Genomic DNA, 16,407 nt, shown 5'->3' with positions numbered 1-16,407 from the left:
GACAAAATTAGGGAGAAAAAATCTCCATGATTTAAGGGAGAAAATCTCTCTCTCTCTCTCTCTCTCTCTCTCTCTCTCTCTCTCTCTCTCTCTCTCTCTATATATATATATATATATATATATATATATATATATATATATATATATATGGGAAATGCTTCGTCTCATACGTGAGACCCTAAACCTGTTATTTTTTCCTGAAAATTCTTCGTTAATGGGTAACCAAACACAAGAATTGGAATCCACATTCCCTTTACCATGGGAAATGGAATTTGATTTCCATACCCATTCTTGATTCCTGGTATCCAAACGCACAAAGTTTTTTTTTTTATGTTAGCATCCTGTATTTGCCATCACCACAAGCATTTTTGGCCTTCTGTAATTACTAGTAAAATACACCATCCGTTCAACTCGATTTTGACTCCACCTAGCTTGATCAACAAGAACAAATGAACAATGCACCTGTGTAACACGGTCAATACACGTCTAGTTTGTCCTGATTCAATTTTCTTACTCAACTTTAAGGAAGGACTTTGACCCATCCGTTTTACCAATAAGAACTTTAATCCCATCATCGTTTGTAGCTTGAAACTCCATCTCCGAACCAATTTCAAAGAGACCCAATGCGTGCTATATCATTCCATGTCCAATCATCCATCGAGGTACTTTGAACACTATCTGTCACTGTGTTCCCCACCAGATGATAAAGACCATTATACTAACCTCCTTTCCTTAGAATCCTAAAGCCACTTGTGACTTTTATGCTCCACCTGCAAATGAATACCTGAGATACCTAGAGTCAACTCATGTTGAGGGACGTCTCGCTGCTGCTGCTGCTGCAAGGTCGAGGAGCAGCGAGGGTGAAGGTAATTGCCACAAATATTGATTCCCTGCAGAACGTACAGATTTGAAAATCAGATTTTTTTCACTGTTGTAGCTGAATTGGAAGTCTAAGGATCTGGTCCAGTTCCAAATCTCAACTGCCAAATGTGAGAAATCCAAATCTAATTCTTGTGGGTATCCAAACATGGCCTAAATTCTTTCTCATCTTTGGGACTTATGGTATGCAACCCAAAGTGCACCCCATCTAATATTTTTTGATCTGTACAGTCTAAAATTCTAAACCTCTCCAAATATTTTGACCTTAAAATTCTCCGACAACATAAGTCGACCAGTCACCCAAGGACATAATGCTTGTGCTCCTCTCCATTCCCTCTTTCAGCAAACGTAAACAAAGCAATGAGAATATAAAATTTTAGGAGAGAGAGAGAGAGAGAGAGAGAGAGAGAGAGTTACCCGCTCTTCATCTCAGTTTTTGCAGATTTTTCTGCAGAGACAGTGGGGATGCCACATCAGATGACAGACGCCTGATAGAACTCTTGTGTTTGCTGCGGATTTCTTGGTTGAAATGGCAACCAAGCTGGGATTAGGCTTATGTGGCACCTCAAATGCCCCAAACAATCCAGGTGAATAATCCCTGGATAGAGGCACCCAAACAGATCATTAGGCCCATTGAAATCCAAATCTAAATCTTGTGGATATCTAAACGTGCCCTTGGTGTCTGAAGACCATCAATTTCTGATTAATGATTATAGAATGGATAACAATATCTTGAAAAAGGAATTAAACGGAAGTAGATATCCAAAAATCTGCCTCAGATTATATATTACAAGTATCCTAATGACCCATTGTAATCATCGATCATCATATATTATAATGATATAAATTTAAACTTACAAATGAGGGAGAGAAAAATAACATGTATTCTTCCAAATAGCAGTGCATGTCTTATTTGATATTCAATTTTACAACAAAGAATTATCATGAAATTTTGTAAAGAGTTCAGAGCGGAGAATGAAGTCTTATGCTTTTCCTTTCCTCTTATCATCTAAAGCCTGCATTGAAATATAACAATTCCATAAAGAAATGCAAATAAAAATTAAATAGGAAGAGCAGAGTAATTAGCTAGAACATAGTTGAGCATAGGAGATAATTGAGCATTAGAATGCAAACATTAGGTTTGTTTTGCCATTAAAAAAGGTTTGTTTTTTTCCAGTCGAGAGAAAAATAAATTATCTCTGTGATTTTGGCATGAGGGCCAATCTATGATGGAGCCTAGACAAATGGACAATCCAGATTGAGGATCCGACCATCCAGATTTCCAAGACATCGAATCATTCCTCTAAACTGAAACTTTTTTATAATTTCATTGGAATGTACATATTTTTAGAACATTTTTTACATTTTCCAAGGCAGTATAATAACTTTTACTTACAGCTTTAATAAATTAATATTATTTGTTTTAGGTATAAGGCAATATGACTTGGGTACCATGTTTTTATAATTGCACTAATTCATTTTAAACAGCTGTCAGAAGTTTGTTACGGATCCCAAAAGGAAAAAACAAGATGAGTTTGTGCAATTATTAAAACATGGTAGTGCCAATATCCGTAGCCTATTACTTATAAGTATATATATACAAGTATTCAAATATTCTACAATTAAGCATGTGGCTGAAGGGTGAGTGTATGTATTAAGTATTAACACCAAGAAGTTGTGGTCAAATTGACAGTTCTGCAATTTTGATAGAACTTGGACTGAACTAAATGAATTTTAATTTGGTATATCCCACTCTTAAATAACCAACTTAAAAAAAATCACATCTAAATTTTTTACAGCTTCGACCTGAAATTAGTATCATATGGGCATGCCATATTCCCATATTTTTCCTCCGGCATTCTAATGATAATGGCATGTGTGGAGTTATACTTCAAAGATTAAGTGAGAAACCATAAATCTTAATAGATTACTCACATGAGTCAGATCCTCCTTCACCAGATAGGACAAGGTATGTGTTCATAATCACAAACTCCTTCACCTTAGAACTCTAAAAAAATGACCACAAAATGTATCCTTCAATGCGTGGACATTGGGAATAATTTTCCTAAAATGGAATTTTTTTTTTTTGAATGCTATCCCTACAATGGAATATTTATTCACTAGAAGTTATGACAATTGAACAGATATCAGTAAATCTAAGGATTTGACAGCAAAAAAAAGATAGAAAGGGTTCAAAGTGGTGTGGGGTTCAGGTCTCATACATGCCAATCTCAAAACCTGAGAAAAGAATAAAAAGGGCGGCCCAGTGCACGAGGCTCCCAACATTGCGGGGTCTGGGGAGGGCCAGATGTATGCAGCCTTACCCCTGCTTTGCAGAGAGGCTGTTTCCGTGATTCGAACCCGTGACCACCAGGTCACAATGGAGCAACCTTACCGTTGCGCCAAGGCTTGCCCTCTAAAACATGAAAAAAGAATGGGACTAAAAAAATCCTGTCTTCGAGTTCTGGTCGATCTTTTGGCAAAACAGATAGCAAACACTCACTCAAGTGAAGGAAAAGTCATGCAATCAAGAAATTGACAAGATTTTCAAGTACAAACTTGGGTATAAAAATATGAAAAAAACATAATGAAAGTACTGGTTTCAGAATTAAGGCCTTACATGATTAAGTTTCAATGGTCATTGTAGTGTTCGGGGTGCAAAGAACACAATTTAATGACCAGAATGCCTATAGACCAATTGAATTGGGTCTCCGTCCGTAAGTTTCTGACCTTAGATCCATTTTTTCTGAGTCCTAGAGGTAAATCTGTTTTGAGTCCTCAACAGGGACTCTGCTCTGATCCTGATCCTCCTCCTCCAGAGCCTGACTCAATACTCGCTTCTCACTTCCATTGAGATCACAGGTTTATGATGTTTTCGGTTTTGTCTTGTACAGACGTATGGTGGGAGTTCCACTGCGGTCATGTTCCTGAGTGAATTGGGCTCTTCTTCTAGCAATCAGATATGACTCCTGCTATTAGGAGGGAGATTGATCATTGTTCGCTTTGGTCTTTTGGTCCGGTTATATAACTTTACTAAGAAAGTTGGAAATATCTTTTCTCTACTAGGTTTGGGGATTTATGAAAATTTTACTCTTTTTTTATTTGATCAATGAAAGTGAGAGGAAATAGAGAGCATAAAGATTAGAGAAATCCAAATTTGTTGAACATGGTCTGAGGTGTATAGGAAGGGTACAAACTGTAGTGCACATTTTTTCTACAACAGCAAATAAGTGATTTTTCCATTCAAAGGATAGATTTTAGTTGTTTGGAAAGTAAAATGGTTATTGGTTAAAACTTATAAAACAACCAGTAAAATTTACATGTCTCAAAAAATTTAAATTGCTTGAAAAGATTTTTGTCAGGCATCCAGAAATTTGTGATGCCTTCAGATATTATAGAAAGAGGTATTACAAACTAAAATGTTTCTCTTTTTGTAGTACACAATAAAAAGGAGCAAAAAACATTAGTTTCCTCACGTCTACTCGATAGAGCTCTTGGAATCAAAATAGAACATCTAGAGATTCTGGACTACTTTGTCGATGTATGCAAGTACACAATTAAGAATGAGCAAAAAGACGAGTAAAAACATTTGAAAACAATATTCGGTTCTATGGAAGCAAAACGAAAAAATGCGGAGGATTGGCAATGCCCCTATCGTCTCTACCATAACTTTGGTTGGCGGAATAGATGCGGAAGGTGTTCGAAAGCTAAAGCAAAATCGATCCCCTCACCTAGCACGCCTCTGTGTGTGTGTGGGGCCGGGGGTCGGGGGGGGGGGGGGGTGTGCTATAGGGAGTTTCAAGCCAGATCAAGGTAATAGACCGGGAATATGGTTCTGCTCTCCCTATCAATATCTTAATTTCAGATGGCGGGGTGAATGCCGCTGATGCCAGCAGGCCAGAATCCCCTCAAAATGGGTTCCTCGCGCTAGCTCATCCTCCAGGGTAGACTCCAATGGTGATGAGGATGATCGTTGACCTGATTCGGGCAAAATTTATCATCACAAAAGTTCATGGAGTCCATCTATATCTATCTCGGGGAGGGAAGTTGACACCCGAATGGGTTCCCTAAGAGCTTGCCCAATAGGGAAAAAGAAAAATCATAATGAGACCTTGCAGGAGCTCTAGAAATGGGCACAAAAATCCTGGGATATTCCATCTTTACATTGTCCTGCTATATTGGCTCTGGAAATGGGCACAAAAATCCTGGAATATTCCTTCTTTACATTGTCCTGCTATATTGGCGAAGAATGAATTCCTCTTTATGTTGAAACAGAATTACAGGCGTCACAGATCCTTGCTAAGGGACCTGAGGCCTTCGGTGATCATCTTCTCTCCCTCTTACCATGGAAAAAGGAGTTTATTCAAGGTGAGGAAGCCCACTGGGTTCACTTTTATGGCATCTCTCTACACGCTTGGGTGGTCTCAACGGTGAAGGCTATAGGGAGCCTTTTTGGTAGGGTTGTACAAACTAAGATGGAAGGCAATCATCGGAATTGTATGAGTTATTTCTCGGCTAAAATTCTAGCCCCCCGTTGGCACTTCCCTAGATCATGTTTTAAAATCAGAATTCTTGACCAGACCTATACCATTGGGGTTGAGCTTAGGGGGGAGCCTGATCCCTCTACCTCCCTGGGCTTCCCAGGATCGGGCTTTCACTCGCCGGCGGAACATTCTCCGGTGAGTCAGGGGTGTTTCCTTAGAAAGCTTCTAGATCCTGTTTGGAATTCAAATTTCAAATCTAACCTATTGAAGGTTTTGCCGCCCAAGTGCCCTTGGCTTGCCTCGAAATAGGTGCGGTGGGACAGGAAAAGAAGATTCAATTAGGTTTACCGTTGGTGGGTTCCAAATCTCCTAAGCCAAAATGCCTTGCCCCTAGGGGGAAAATTGCATACCTGGGTGCACCCTCTAAGAATATCAAGTCTATTGGCCTCCACCCAAGAGCAAGGAAGAGCTTTGAATACCGAGCCCTTGGCGGCTATTATGATGGTTCAAACCCCTTGGCCAAGAGGCCGAGACCTTAATGAAAGCATCTCATGAATATTTTGGAGAATATTTTGGTCACAAATTTAGGGTAAAAAAGATAAACAGCAGATTGGTGAACCTCCTAAAATTCTATTCTAAATCTGGTAGGCTGGGCCCCGCTTATGGTTAATTCAAAAGTTTTGGCCTGTGACGGTTGTAGGCTCTTAAGTATTCCTTCCGGCTAGTGGAAGAAAGGCTTTCGAGTAAAAGACGTCAGGGATTCCTGGATAGGATCTCGGAGGACTTCCTTATCATGCCGGAGTTCCATATCCAGTATATCATGGAGGTGGAGGAAAAAGAAAAAAAGTGCTCGGTTTTGGTGACTTGTCCAATAGTACAAACTGAATGACTATGTAGATGGTGATGACAAGTCTGTTTTGATGAATGCCTTGCCTTTTCCCTATCTGCAAAAGAGGGGAATAGGACCTCAAGAAATAAAGGGCTATGATGAGGTTTCTAAAGGCCTTTTAAGGGGTTGCCATTAGGAGCTCTCGGCAGTGGTAGTAGCTGAAGATTTCGAAAGGGAAGTGAAATAGTATTTAGAATGGTGGTAGCGTATGGGAGAGTGGACCTCGCTGTAGTGGTTGACCCAGAAGATCACTTCTTTTGGTGTTCACTGGCCCAGGAGTATGCTCCTGGCCACCTTTAATTGATCCTATGTAATGCAAGTATGGACCCTTGGTCCCCAATGTAATCTCCATAGTATTAATGAAATTGTCAATTTTCAAAAAAAAAATGTATGCAAGTACACAAGATCGTTTGCATCATAAATTTTCCAATAAAAATGATATTATAACAAAATAAAGGAGAAATACCTTGCTTTGGAAGATTCTCATGGTCAACACAAGAGTATCACGCATTCTACAAAATAAAAAAAGTGAATAATATTAGACATCATATAAAAACTTCTTTTAAGTGTTTCAAGAGTTTGCGTTCAGAAATAATACCAGATTCCAACAACATGGTACATATTCACTTGATGCTCATGAAGGAGAAAGCAGTGGAAATGTAGAAATAAAGGTCTGCCTATCATGTTAGCGACCATAAAAGTCTGCCTAATATATTATCTGTAATGTTCAAGCATAATAGACCTGAGATATTCAATGAGAGGAAATATTTTTTTTTAATGGTAACGATAAATTCATTGAAAAATCGAAGACCGAGAAGGTCCCGAAGGATGCAAGGGAAGGGCAAATAGAGCCGAAAAAATACAGAAGAAATGAAGACAGACGATAGTAGTTATGGAGGGAGAAAATCGAAAAGCTCCACTCTATCCCTATGTACCCCCTCTCTAGCAAGCTTGTTCGCCTCTCCATTTGCTGTCCGCCTTATGACATTGAGCACAATAATCGATGAACCACATATTCTACTGTCTAAGGAAGTTGATGGTCAGAATTCTCTCAAGAATCGCCGTCCAACCAAATAGACATACCCTTGGCAGCGCCGAAATGTCCCACACTTTGGCTACTTTAGACGTACCAAGGCAAGGTAGGAGATGGTGATAGAAAGATTTTATCGAGAAATCCCCATATGTGTTCCAGACCCAAATTCTTTTATCTTCCCCATCTAACTTGATGTAACACTTTTCCAAAGTCTGAAGAAATCTCCCTACTGCCTCCGGCTCCGTATCAAAAAAGTTTCTTCTGAAAGCTAGAGACCACACCACACTGAAGTCTAACCTGCTGAAGCAATCTTTAACCATAACCTCCTTTGTCCAATGCTAACAGAAACAGTTGTGGAAATAAATCTTTGGATCTTCTGTGCACCCCTTGTCCGACAAAAATCTGACTCTTTACCCCCGGCATAAACTTTGAATTTAACACCTTCCGATCACATCACATCACATCCCTCCAAATAGTTCCTCCCTGGTTTTCTGAATTTATCTTCCATGTCCTAATGACCATTACAAGACCCATATTTGCTCGCAATAACTTTCGCCCACAAGTTATGGCCCTCCTCTCCATATCTCCATAGCCACTTACCTAGCTTGGTTAGTCTCCTTAATGCGCCTAATACCAAGGCCCCCGCCTTAATGAGTTTGCATATTTCCTCCCAACTTACCAAAGGGATTCATTTTTTATCATTTGCCCCCTCCCCATAGGAACCGCCTTTGAATCTTTTCAATTCTTAAAATGATGCTCATTGGACATTTGAAGACCGATAAATGATAAATTGGGATGTTCGCCAACACCACGTTAAGCAAGGTAATTTTACCCCACTTTGACATCATATTCCTCTTCCAAGTTTCAAGCCACTTCGCCACTCTGTCAACAATAGGTTCCCAGCTTTCCTTCTTTCGTTTGCCTACCCCCAGCGATAGCCCAAGATAAGTAGAGGGTAAAGAGTCCACCGAGCACCCCATTATACCTGCCAACCCCATTAGTTTCTCATCTGATATGTTAATGCCAAACACTTTAGATTTATGGAAATTAGTTCTTTGACATGTAATCATTTCGTAGCACCTAATTATCGCTTTAAGATTCACCACTTTGATAAGATCCGAGGAACTGAGCAATAAAGTATCATCATCTGCAAATTGCAAATGAGAGATCTCTAACTAACCCACACCCACTTTAAATCCCCTGATAAGACCTTCTTGCTTTCCTTTTTCCAATAATCTACTTAAAGTTTCTGCTACCAACATAAAGGGGAAAGGAAAGAGGGGATCACTTTGTCTAAAACCTCTGGAAGACTTGAAAAAAACCTTTTGGTGACCCATTGACTAACACAGAAAACATTAATGGAAATATTTTCTGTCAATGACAGAAAATATTAATTTTATTTCAGTACAAAGTTTGCATTAAAATGGAAATCTAGCACAGAATAGGAACCAAATTTGAAGTTTTAGGAGCTAATGTTTATAGCATATTCACCTGATGGGAATTATTTTGTTGTTGGTTAATCTCTACGCTTAGCCACATTATCTCCAACAAAATGCATCTTTTTAATTGAATAGCAGACCATTTTGGCAACAAATAGTGATAAACCCAATTTTTTTCAGTCATAGGTGGGCTTTGGAATTATTAGATTTTATCTCCAACAACATGCATCTTTTTAATTGAATAGGAGACCATTTTGGCAACAAATAGTGATAAACCCAATTTTTTTCAGTCATAGGTGGGCTTTGGAATTATTAGATTTTATAGCAGATACAAAAAATTATCCTTTAATGCCTCCTAAAGTATGCCCTAGACCTTAAGATTTTATTGAAGAAAGATTGCACTTTATTAAAAATAAAATGGAAAAACAGCAAAAAAAATTACATGATATAGTTGGGCATAATAGGCATTGCAAACTTATACTATAAATTTGCTGCCTACAAACTCTCGACATTGCAAACTTATCGAGGTTGAGTTCTCTCCAACCCTAGAAGAATGATGTAGATAAGATAACATAGGAATATATGGACACACATGATCAACCCAAGAAGAAACTCATTAAGGGTTGGAGGAAAAACCTTGATTTACCAAAGCTGGGAGTGAGTCCCATCAATTGATGATCCATTCCATTGATTGAGGGGTTTTGGTGTCAATCAATGATCCAATCCATCGATCGTTGGGTCTTCGCATCGATCGATGAAATTGGCAATTGATCGAGGGTTTGACAGGTCAGAGGCCGCAAGAAGTTATGGATGTAATTTTTGGCATATTTTCTTTATGTTTTCTTTCTTTTTGAGGAGAACTTGTGTCGGTTAAGGATTTTAGCTATATGTAAGTGCTGCTACTATAAAAACAAGCACATAGGCGGGTTTTGGGAATTTTTTAGATGAATATTGGGTTTATACACCTTGTTTTGAATAAAAGTAGAGAAACAACACCTTCTTGAATTCTTGTATTAATCTTTGATTTCATGATTTGAGAGCCAGATCTTAGATTGCTCCTACATCCACATCTGCATCAATAGGACAACACTCAAACTCGGACCATCACTCAGCCAAGGTAAAATTGATTTGCCTTGGGCAAGTCGATGGTCGAGTTAGGGAGTTCTTAAGCAGTAGTTAGGGCATATATGTTATATCCTGCCCTTTAATCCATCCTTTGTTTGGTAAAGTAGTATCTCAAAACATTCCTTTCCTAAGAAGGCAAATAACGGTCTGTTCATCAGAGCTAGCTATACCAAAGTAAAGTGTCAAGTTCAAGCAGAAAAGACTCCTAAGTTATGGGGTAGGGCCTGTCGCTCAATGGTTGAGGCTTTGTTTCTCAACCTTGAGGTCGCAGGTCCGATCCCAACTTACCGACTCCCCCCCTCCAAAAAAATAATAATAATAAATAAATAAAAAGGCTTCAAGTTAATCAGAAGGGGTTCTAAGGAGTTTTCTCTTCATTTGTTATGTTTTATACTAAAAGATATACAATTACAGGAAAGAAAAAGGTAGAATATTAAAGTTAGTAGCTACAAATAACTGGTGAATATGATTGACATATATTACCGAACGTCATTGTTTGTGCTAAAGGGGTGAGAAGTGCCATCAGAACATGTTAAAACAAACTGTGTTGAGAGCCCGCTTGGAATTTTGATCTGCAAGATCAACCAAGAAGAAAATCATGTCATGAATTTTTAAGTCCTAAGCAACATAAGAATTACCAACTTAAAAATTACCAGTTTGCAAATCTAACCAAATCTGAAAATGTCTTCTTAAAGACAGTATGAAAGGAACATCGCAAGTAGAGAACAACATACAGATAGGTCAGGTGAATATTTCTCTTCAATTAGCACATCCATATTTTTGCTCTGAATTTGGTAGCTGGATTGTTTCAAAATCAGACGTGTTGGTTCCCAGCCCTCAAAAGAATCCATCTGTTGAACATGTGATGTTAAACAATTTTCTAACAGAATACTCAACTCAACTCAACAAAGCCTTTGTCCCAAACTAGTTGGGGTCGGCTAAATGAATCCTTTAGAAAAATTTCATGAAGAAGGTGAATTTTTTTTCTTCTAACAGACTTTACAATAAAAATAAAAGGTTGGATATGATAAATTTTGTTAAGATATCATACATAGAATACCAAGAGGTCACATATGCAAAAGCAGGATAGATAGTATAAATGATCATATTTTTAAATGAAAATGGTCAGCAAATAAAATAACTTTAGCAACTTTGGAGAGTAACAGGTGAGAGCAAAGAATTGGAGTAAAAATCATATTAGGAAGTGTCAGTATATAAATCAAATAGATCTTTAAAAAAGAGAGTATATAAATCAAATATTAATATATTTAAAATAGTAGTCTCTACTCTTTAGAATTAAAGTGTAGTATTAAAATTAGTGTACACAACCAAACAAAAACATTGTCTGTTTAGGTAGGGAGCACTATCTAATATATTTACACCTTCAGCTTTAAAACTAGTTTTTTTTTTTATATTAAAAATATTTATACAGTATGCATATGCACTTTCATATCATATAACTATATCCAACTTTAGTATGTATTGTACGGACGGAAACAAGAGAAAAGCAAGAGAGAGAAAAATGCTTTTGTATTCCACAGAAAATGAAGCCCATAGGTTAAAACCAATTAAAGATCTTACAAGAAACAAAGATAAAAATTATAAACTACACCTAGATACTCACAAATACAAAAACCAGTAATAAAAAATAATAGGTCTAGCACGCCCCCACAGGGTAATATGGTCCTTGAAACAGTAATAGTTCTCTCTTCTCGATTCACCCACTCTCTTTACTCTCTCTCTCTCTCATTTTCCTTCTTTCTCATCTCTTGGTCTCGTTCTCTCCTCGCTCTATATCCCCTCTTTCTCTATTATACCCTCTCTTTCTACTCTTCTCTCTCTCTCTCTCTCTCTCTCTCTCTCTCTCTCTCTACACTTTCTCTCTCTTCACATGGGCCATTTCTGCTCGAAATGTGGCCTTGTCGTCAACACAAGAGTTGTTCATAATGACGTGACGAGTATACCCAGTCTATTCTCTGCCGTCCATAGTGAGAGCATCAAGTAGTCGATTTTGGTCTGATCGTTGATCCAGATCATCCGGGAGCCCGATTTGAGATCTGTGGAAGGCATTTTGTTCCTTTCAGCACCACGGACAGATCTAACGGCTGATTTTCCACAGATTCCATCCGGGGCCATGGGTTCCATATTTCTACGGTTACGATGCCTGCTACTACCCCTATGGAGATTGCGGGATTGAGTGTCTACAATGGATCAAGGCTCTTGATACATACCATATGTACTATGGTTATGATCATCAAATGACCATTCGTCGAGTCAAGGATGCAGTATGTAGAGACGCCAAGTCAAAATGGAGACACTTCTTGCTAGATCACGGTGACATAGGCTTGCCTCATTTTAGTCGATGGGAAGATGGTCGTGATGAGTTCGCGAAGGTCTATGCTCGAACGGCTTATCGATATCATCAGAGGCAAAGACAAGTATAATCTCGAAGAGCCTGGGAACAACACACTCAAGCTACTTGGATCAGCACTCAAACATGGTAGCTAATATTAAAGTAACCTTGAATCGCATTAATATGCATCTTGAGCTTAAGGCTCCCAAGGAGGCTACGACTACTAGGAATTCATGCTTAGCCTACATGTCTCCTTCTTTCCCTGTTGATGAGGCTACATCTCAAGAAGGGGAGGAAGATGCCACGACCGATATTACTGACCCCCATGACATGCCAGAAGCAGATGATGCTAGTGATGGGCCGAATGTTCTTAGCAATGAGGCTGACACTAATGATCCAATTGCTGAGCATACTGAGTCTGATCCTATTATAGAGATTGCAGATACAGAGGCCATGCAGTCCCCATAGCAATGAGCCTCGATCCAGTGAGGTTTTGCTTATTTGGGAATCATGGCCAGGAAGAAGGATTCAATTGTTGGCGCCCTTCCTTAACAGAATAGAATCGCCGCGAGCTCTCCTTCATAACATCATATTAGGGCCGACCGGGAGGGCGTCTACTAGTGTAGATGATCCTCTAACTCTCCCTTAGCAGAGGAGCATTGTGCATGAGGATACCAATGCTGTAGATGGTCCCACTGTTACAGAGGAGATTTTGGTAGACGTTGTTCATGTGGATATGGTGTTGCATATGGATTTTACATTTGACTCGGCCGAGATCTTTTATGCGTTTACCACGAGTGACCATTTATAGTCTATGATTGGCCTCAGCCGGGTTGCCACTTTCCAGTCTGTCGCACTTACCCGGGATGGACCGCTTTTGATGGCCCATATCAAAGGTGACTTTGACGACCTTCTACACTGACTGCAAGAGTGGGTCATTCACATATTTGATCCAGGTGGACTAGAACTCGAGGCGAGTTCTTTTCAATAAGGGGAGAATGATACATATTGTAGGCCCCATAAGCGGCATATGTGCCCATTAGGACTTTTAGGAATTTATTTTCATTTTATTTAGTTTCTAGGATTTTTATTTTCATGTTTTAGTTATAGGGATTTTATTTTCCATCTTATTCAGAGCTAGGGATTTTCATTTATTTCTATGGAATTTTATTCAATTGCATATATAAGGCCCTCATGTATTAGAGATTTTGGAACTCTGATGAATTGAGAATACAGATTCTCCACTATTTCTCCTCTTCTTCCCTTTCTGTTCTTCTTCTTCCTTCACTCTTTCTCCTTTCTTCACCACTTTCTCCTCGACTCTTCTCTTTCCCTTCATCTATTCTTCTTCTCTTCCTCCTCTTCTTCTCTTTCCCCCTCTTTCTTCTATTTCTCCTCCTAGGATCACATCAAGGAGATAATTTTTGGGGCAAGGCTTATCTAAATCGTGGTCCAGCAAATGAATAGTTTGGATCATAAAACTATGTGGGATCCATTATATTTTTACCTACAACGAATTCCCTGCCACCATGTAGCAGTTTAACTAATGCTAGCATTTTAAATAATTGTTGGATGATGTTGAAGCCATACAGAAAATAGGAAAAGGAAAATAAAATATTCAGATTGTAAAATAAGCAAGAGTTAAAACTAAACCAAAACCTACCAGAAGTAGGACATTAAATGTAGCTCGGCCTGCAGAGAAATGGGTTTCAATCTCGTGCTGCATATCTGGATCTGCATAAGTGTGTACTCACAGTTATACCAGAAGTATAAAAAAAAAAGGCACCCCAGTGCACGAGGCTCCTGCCATTGCGGGGTCTGGGGAGGGCAACAAGTATATACCAGAAGTGTGTACTCACAGTTATTTCAGAAGTATATGAAAAGGAAATGATATCTGCTCTCACTTGTTTTATTAATGGAATTCTTCTCTTCATTTTACACATTTAATTACATGTTAAAAGAAGTTACAATTGGCAAAAAGCTATCAATAGCCAAAAAAAAAAAAAAGTGTAAAAAATGAGTACCGTTATCAAAACAATGGAGTGTGGATATCATTTCCCATGTAAAGAGTAAAAAAAAGGCCCATTCAAAAGATAGTTAAAGTATATTTAAGCCTGTAAAATAATTTAAACGGTCCTATTATATACAGATTGATTTGTGATGCAAACATAGTCACCAATGCAAAAGAAAGAAGAACCATTCATATTAGAAAGACTTGACAGCCAAAACTAGGTGAAATATGTGAAAGTGTATGCATTTTGGTTTTTAGGTACTGAATTCAATTGTGAGCATAGGAACAAATAAGTTTATAAATCTATCACATCATGGTCATATCTGAAGTCAATGGGGATAATTAGCTTTCAAAAGAATAGTTGGTTGATAAACACTGATTAGACACCATATATTAAAGGCACTACCCATTGCGATTACAATGATAGGATATCTGAATGAGTAATTCAACAATTCATTCAATTTTAGTTTACTGTAAGTGAACTTCTCTGAAAAAAATGCCAAATGCTTAAGTGTGTTGCAGCCGTAGCATACTGTATAGCTTTTCAAAATTAGTGACATGGAACAAGGCTAAAGAAGAATCATTTCCAGAAAACTTGACAACGTCACTTGAAAGACTTTTTGTAGGAGAATAGATGGAGTACATATACAAATATAATGGGTTTGTATATGGTGCACACGCAAGGTAGCTCAAATCCAAGTACGGCTCACATGAATGGATGGTCTAAAGTCTAAACCATTCAGTTTTCGGTCCCCGCCATAGATAGGCTGCCCGCCAAATATGAGGACCATAGGATGATTCAAACCCTTCAAACTGTGGAATTTCTCTATACAATACCGTCCAAAAATGGGGATCACAAATGAAGGGTTAGGATCATAATGGCCCCCTTTTTGAGAGGACAGCCTACACATTGGGCATAAAAAATGAACAGCTTAGATCATCCATTCATGTGGGTCCTGCATCGATTTTGGTTTGCACGTGTGTGTGTGTGTGTGTGTGTGAGAGACTAGACAGAAAAAAATAACTTTCAATGTAAACGACATACCACATGCTATTTTCTCCTGATTGTTTGCAAAAATCCTCACCAATTCCCCCTACAAAAAAGTGAACATATTAGCATTAGATGTGTGTGATTAGTAGAAAATAAAGCACTTGCACTGCATTTGAAATAAACATTATGAAATTAGAGTAGCTTATGTATAAATGTTTCCAATGACAAATATGAAATATGAAACAAGTAACATAAAATCAAACATGGAAACCAATATGCAGGAAGGCAGATGCAAATGAGCGTATAATAGATTTACAGTCACAACCTCACTATTAAACCCATGAAAAATTACACGGCTGAAATTTTTTGTTTAAATTTCAGATCAAAACTTCGTCTGAACAATAAAGAGTAAGACTGAGTAGGAAAAACAAACCAGTAATCAGACAGTTTATGAGAAGAGTTTAGAACATTGTAAATCAGTGAAACAACATCATCTTCGAGAAAGTTCAAAACACGGTAATCGATGATATATATATTCCCAGGAAAAAAATCCTACATCAAGATTTGAAAGTCCAAGTATAAATAGGACAAAAAGTTCAGATGTAGAAATTTCTGGGTCAAAATTTTCAAACTGGAAGTGTTTCAGCACACCAATATCAATCACACTAAGAAGAAAAAGAGGGCACATTGACAAACTAGGGAACAAATACATAGAAGGTAATGTAGAAAGTACTGAAAACAGCAAAGCTGAAAGAAAACTCCACTACATGGAAGTCGTCCACTACGAATGTTGATAATCCATGGAAAAGTCATCCTATCAACTTGTAACCCGTGAAAATAGAAGTCTAAATCCAACCAAAATCCTCGGAATCAGATATAGAATCTCTTTTGTCTGCAAACTTCTTTCCAGATGAAATGGTGCTGACTGGACCTTCCTTTCCTAAAAGGGTGTCTTTCAAATTTCAGTTAATGATCTCCTAAATTCTAGAAAATCCACCATAATTATCAGCATGTAAAATGACATGGATTGGAAATTTTGAGATGCATCTGACTATGTGAGGGCCCCCTTGCCAACATCAGAGTGCTATGGTGACATATTTTTACTCCAGCAGTTTGGCTGCTTTTAGGCTCTTGTTTTGACGGATTCCGATGCAGCGGATTCAGAAGTTTTCTACGACGATCTTGGAGATCAGACCTTTTAGG

General features: G+C 38.2%; 1 protein-coding gene across 13 annotated transcripts in view; it reads right to left on the bottom strand.

Annotated features, from left to right (window-relative positions):
• Nucleotides 1–369: 369 nt before the first annotated feature.
• The window catches only part of LOC143884876 (uncharacterized), a 30,963-nt gene continuing 14,925 nt past the window's right edge, over nt 370–16,407 (bottom strand). For 10 of the 13 annotated variants that reach the window (XM_077388714.1, XM_077388708.1, XM_077388709.1 and 7 more), the window contains 7 exons: nt 15,259–15,307; nt 13,866–13,936; nt 10,584–10,700; nt 10,333–10,421; nt 6,719–6,764; nt 2,815–2,887; nt 1,639–1,895 (listed from right to left, as the gene is read on the bottom strand). In XM_077388714.1, the coding sequence (XP_077244829.1) occupies nt 1,885–1,895; nt 2,815–2,887; nt 6,719–6,764; nt 10,333–10,421; nt 10,584–10,700; nt 13,866–13,936; nt 15,259–15,307 (456 nt within the window). In that variant the 3' untranslated portion in view covers nt 1,639–1,884. Of the gene's footprint in view, nt 891–1,296; nt 1,478–1,638; nt 1,896–2,814; nt 2,888–6,718; nt 6,765–10,332; nt 10,422–10,583; nt 10,701–13,865; nt 13,937–15,258; nt 15,308–16,407 lie in introns of those variants that run through there. The other 3 variants (XR_013253085.1, XM_077388715.1, XM_077388716.1) reach the window with 3 other exon arrangements.

This window comes from Tasmannia lanceolata, unplaced genomic scaffold, assembly GCF_043159265.1.
Source record: "Tasmannia lanceolata isolate RefF3 unplaced genomic scaffold, GAP_Taslan_0.1 ptg000008l, whole genome shotgun sequence".
NCBI lineage: Eukaryota > Viridiplantae > Streptophyta > Magnoliopsida > Canellales > Winteraceae > Tasmannia > Tasmannia lanceolata.
This window is presented reverse-complemented; position numbering and strand designations above follow the sequence as displayed.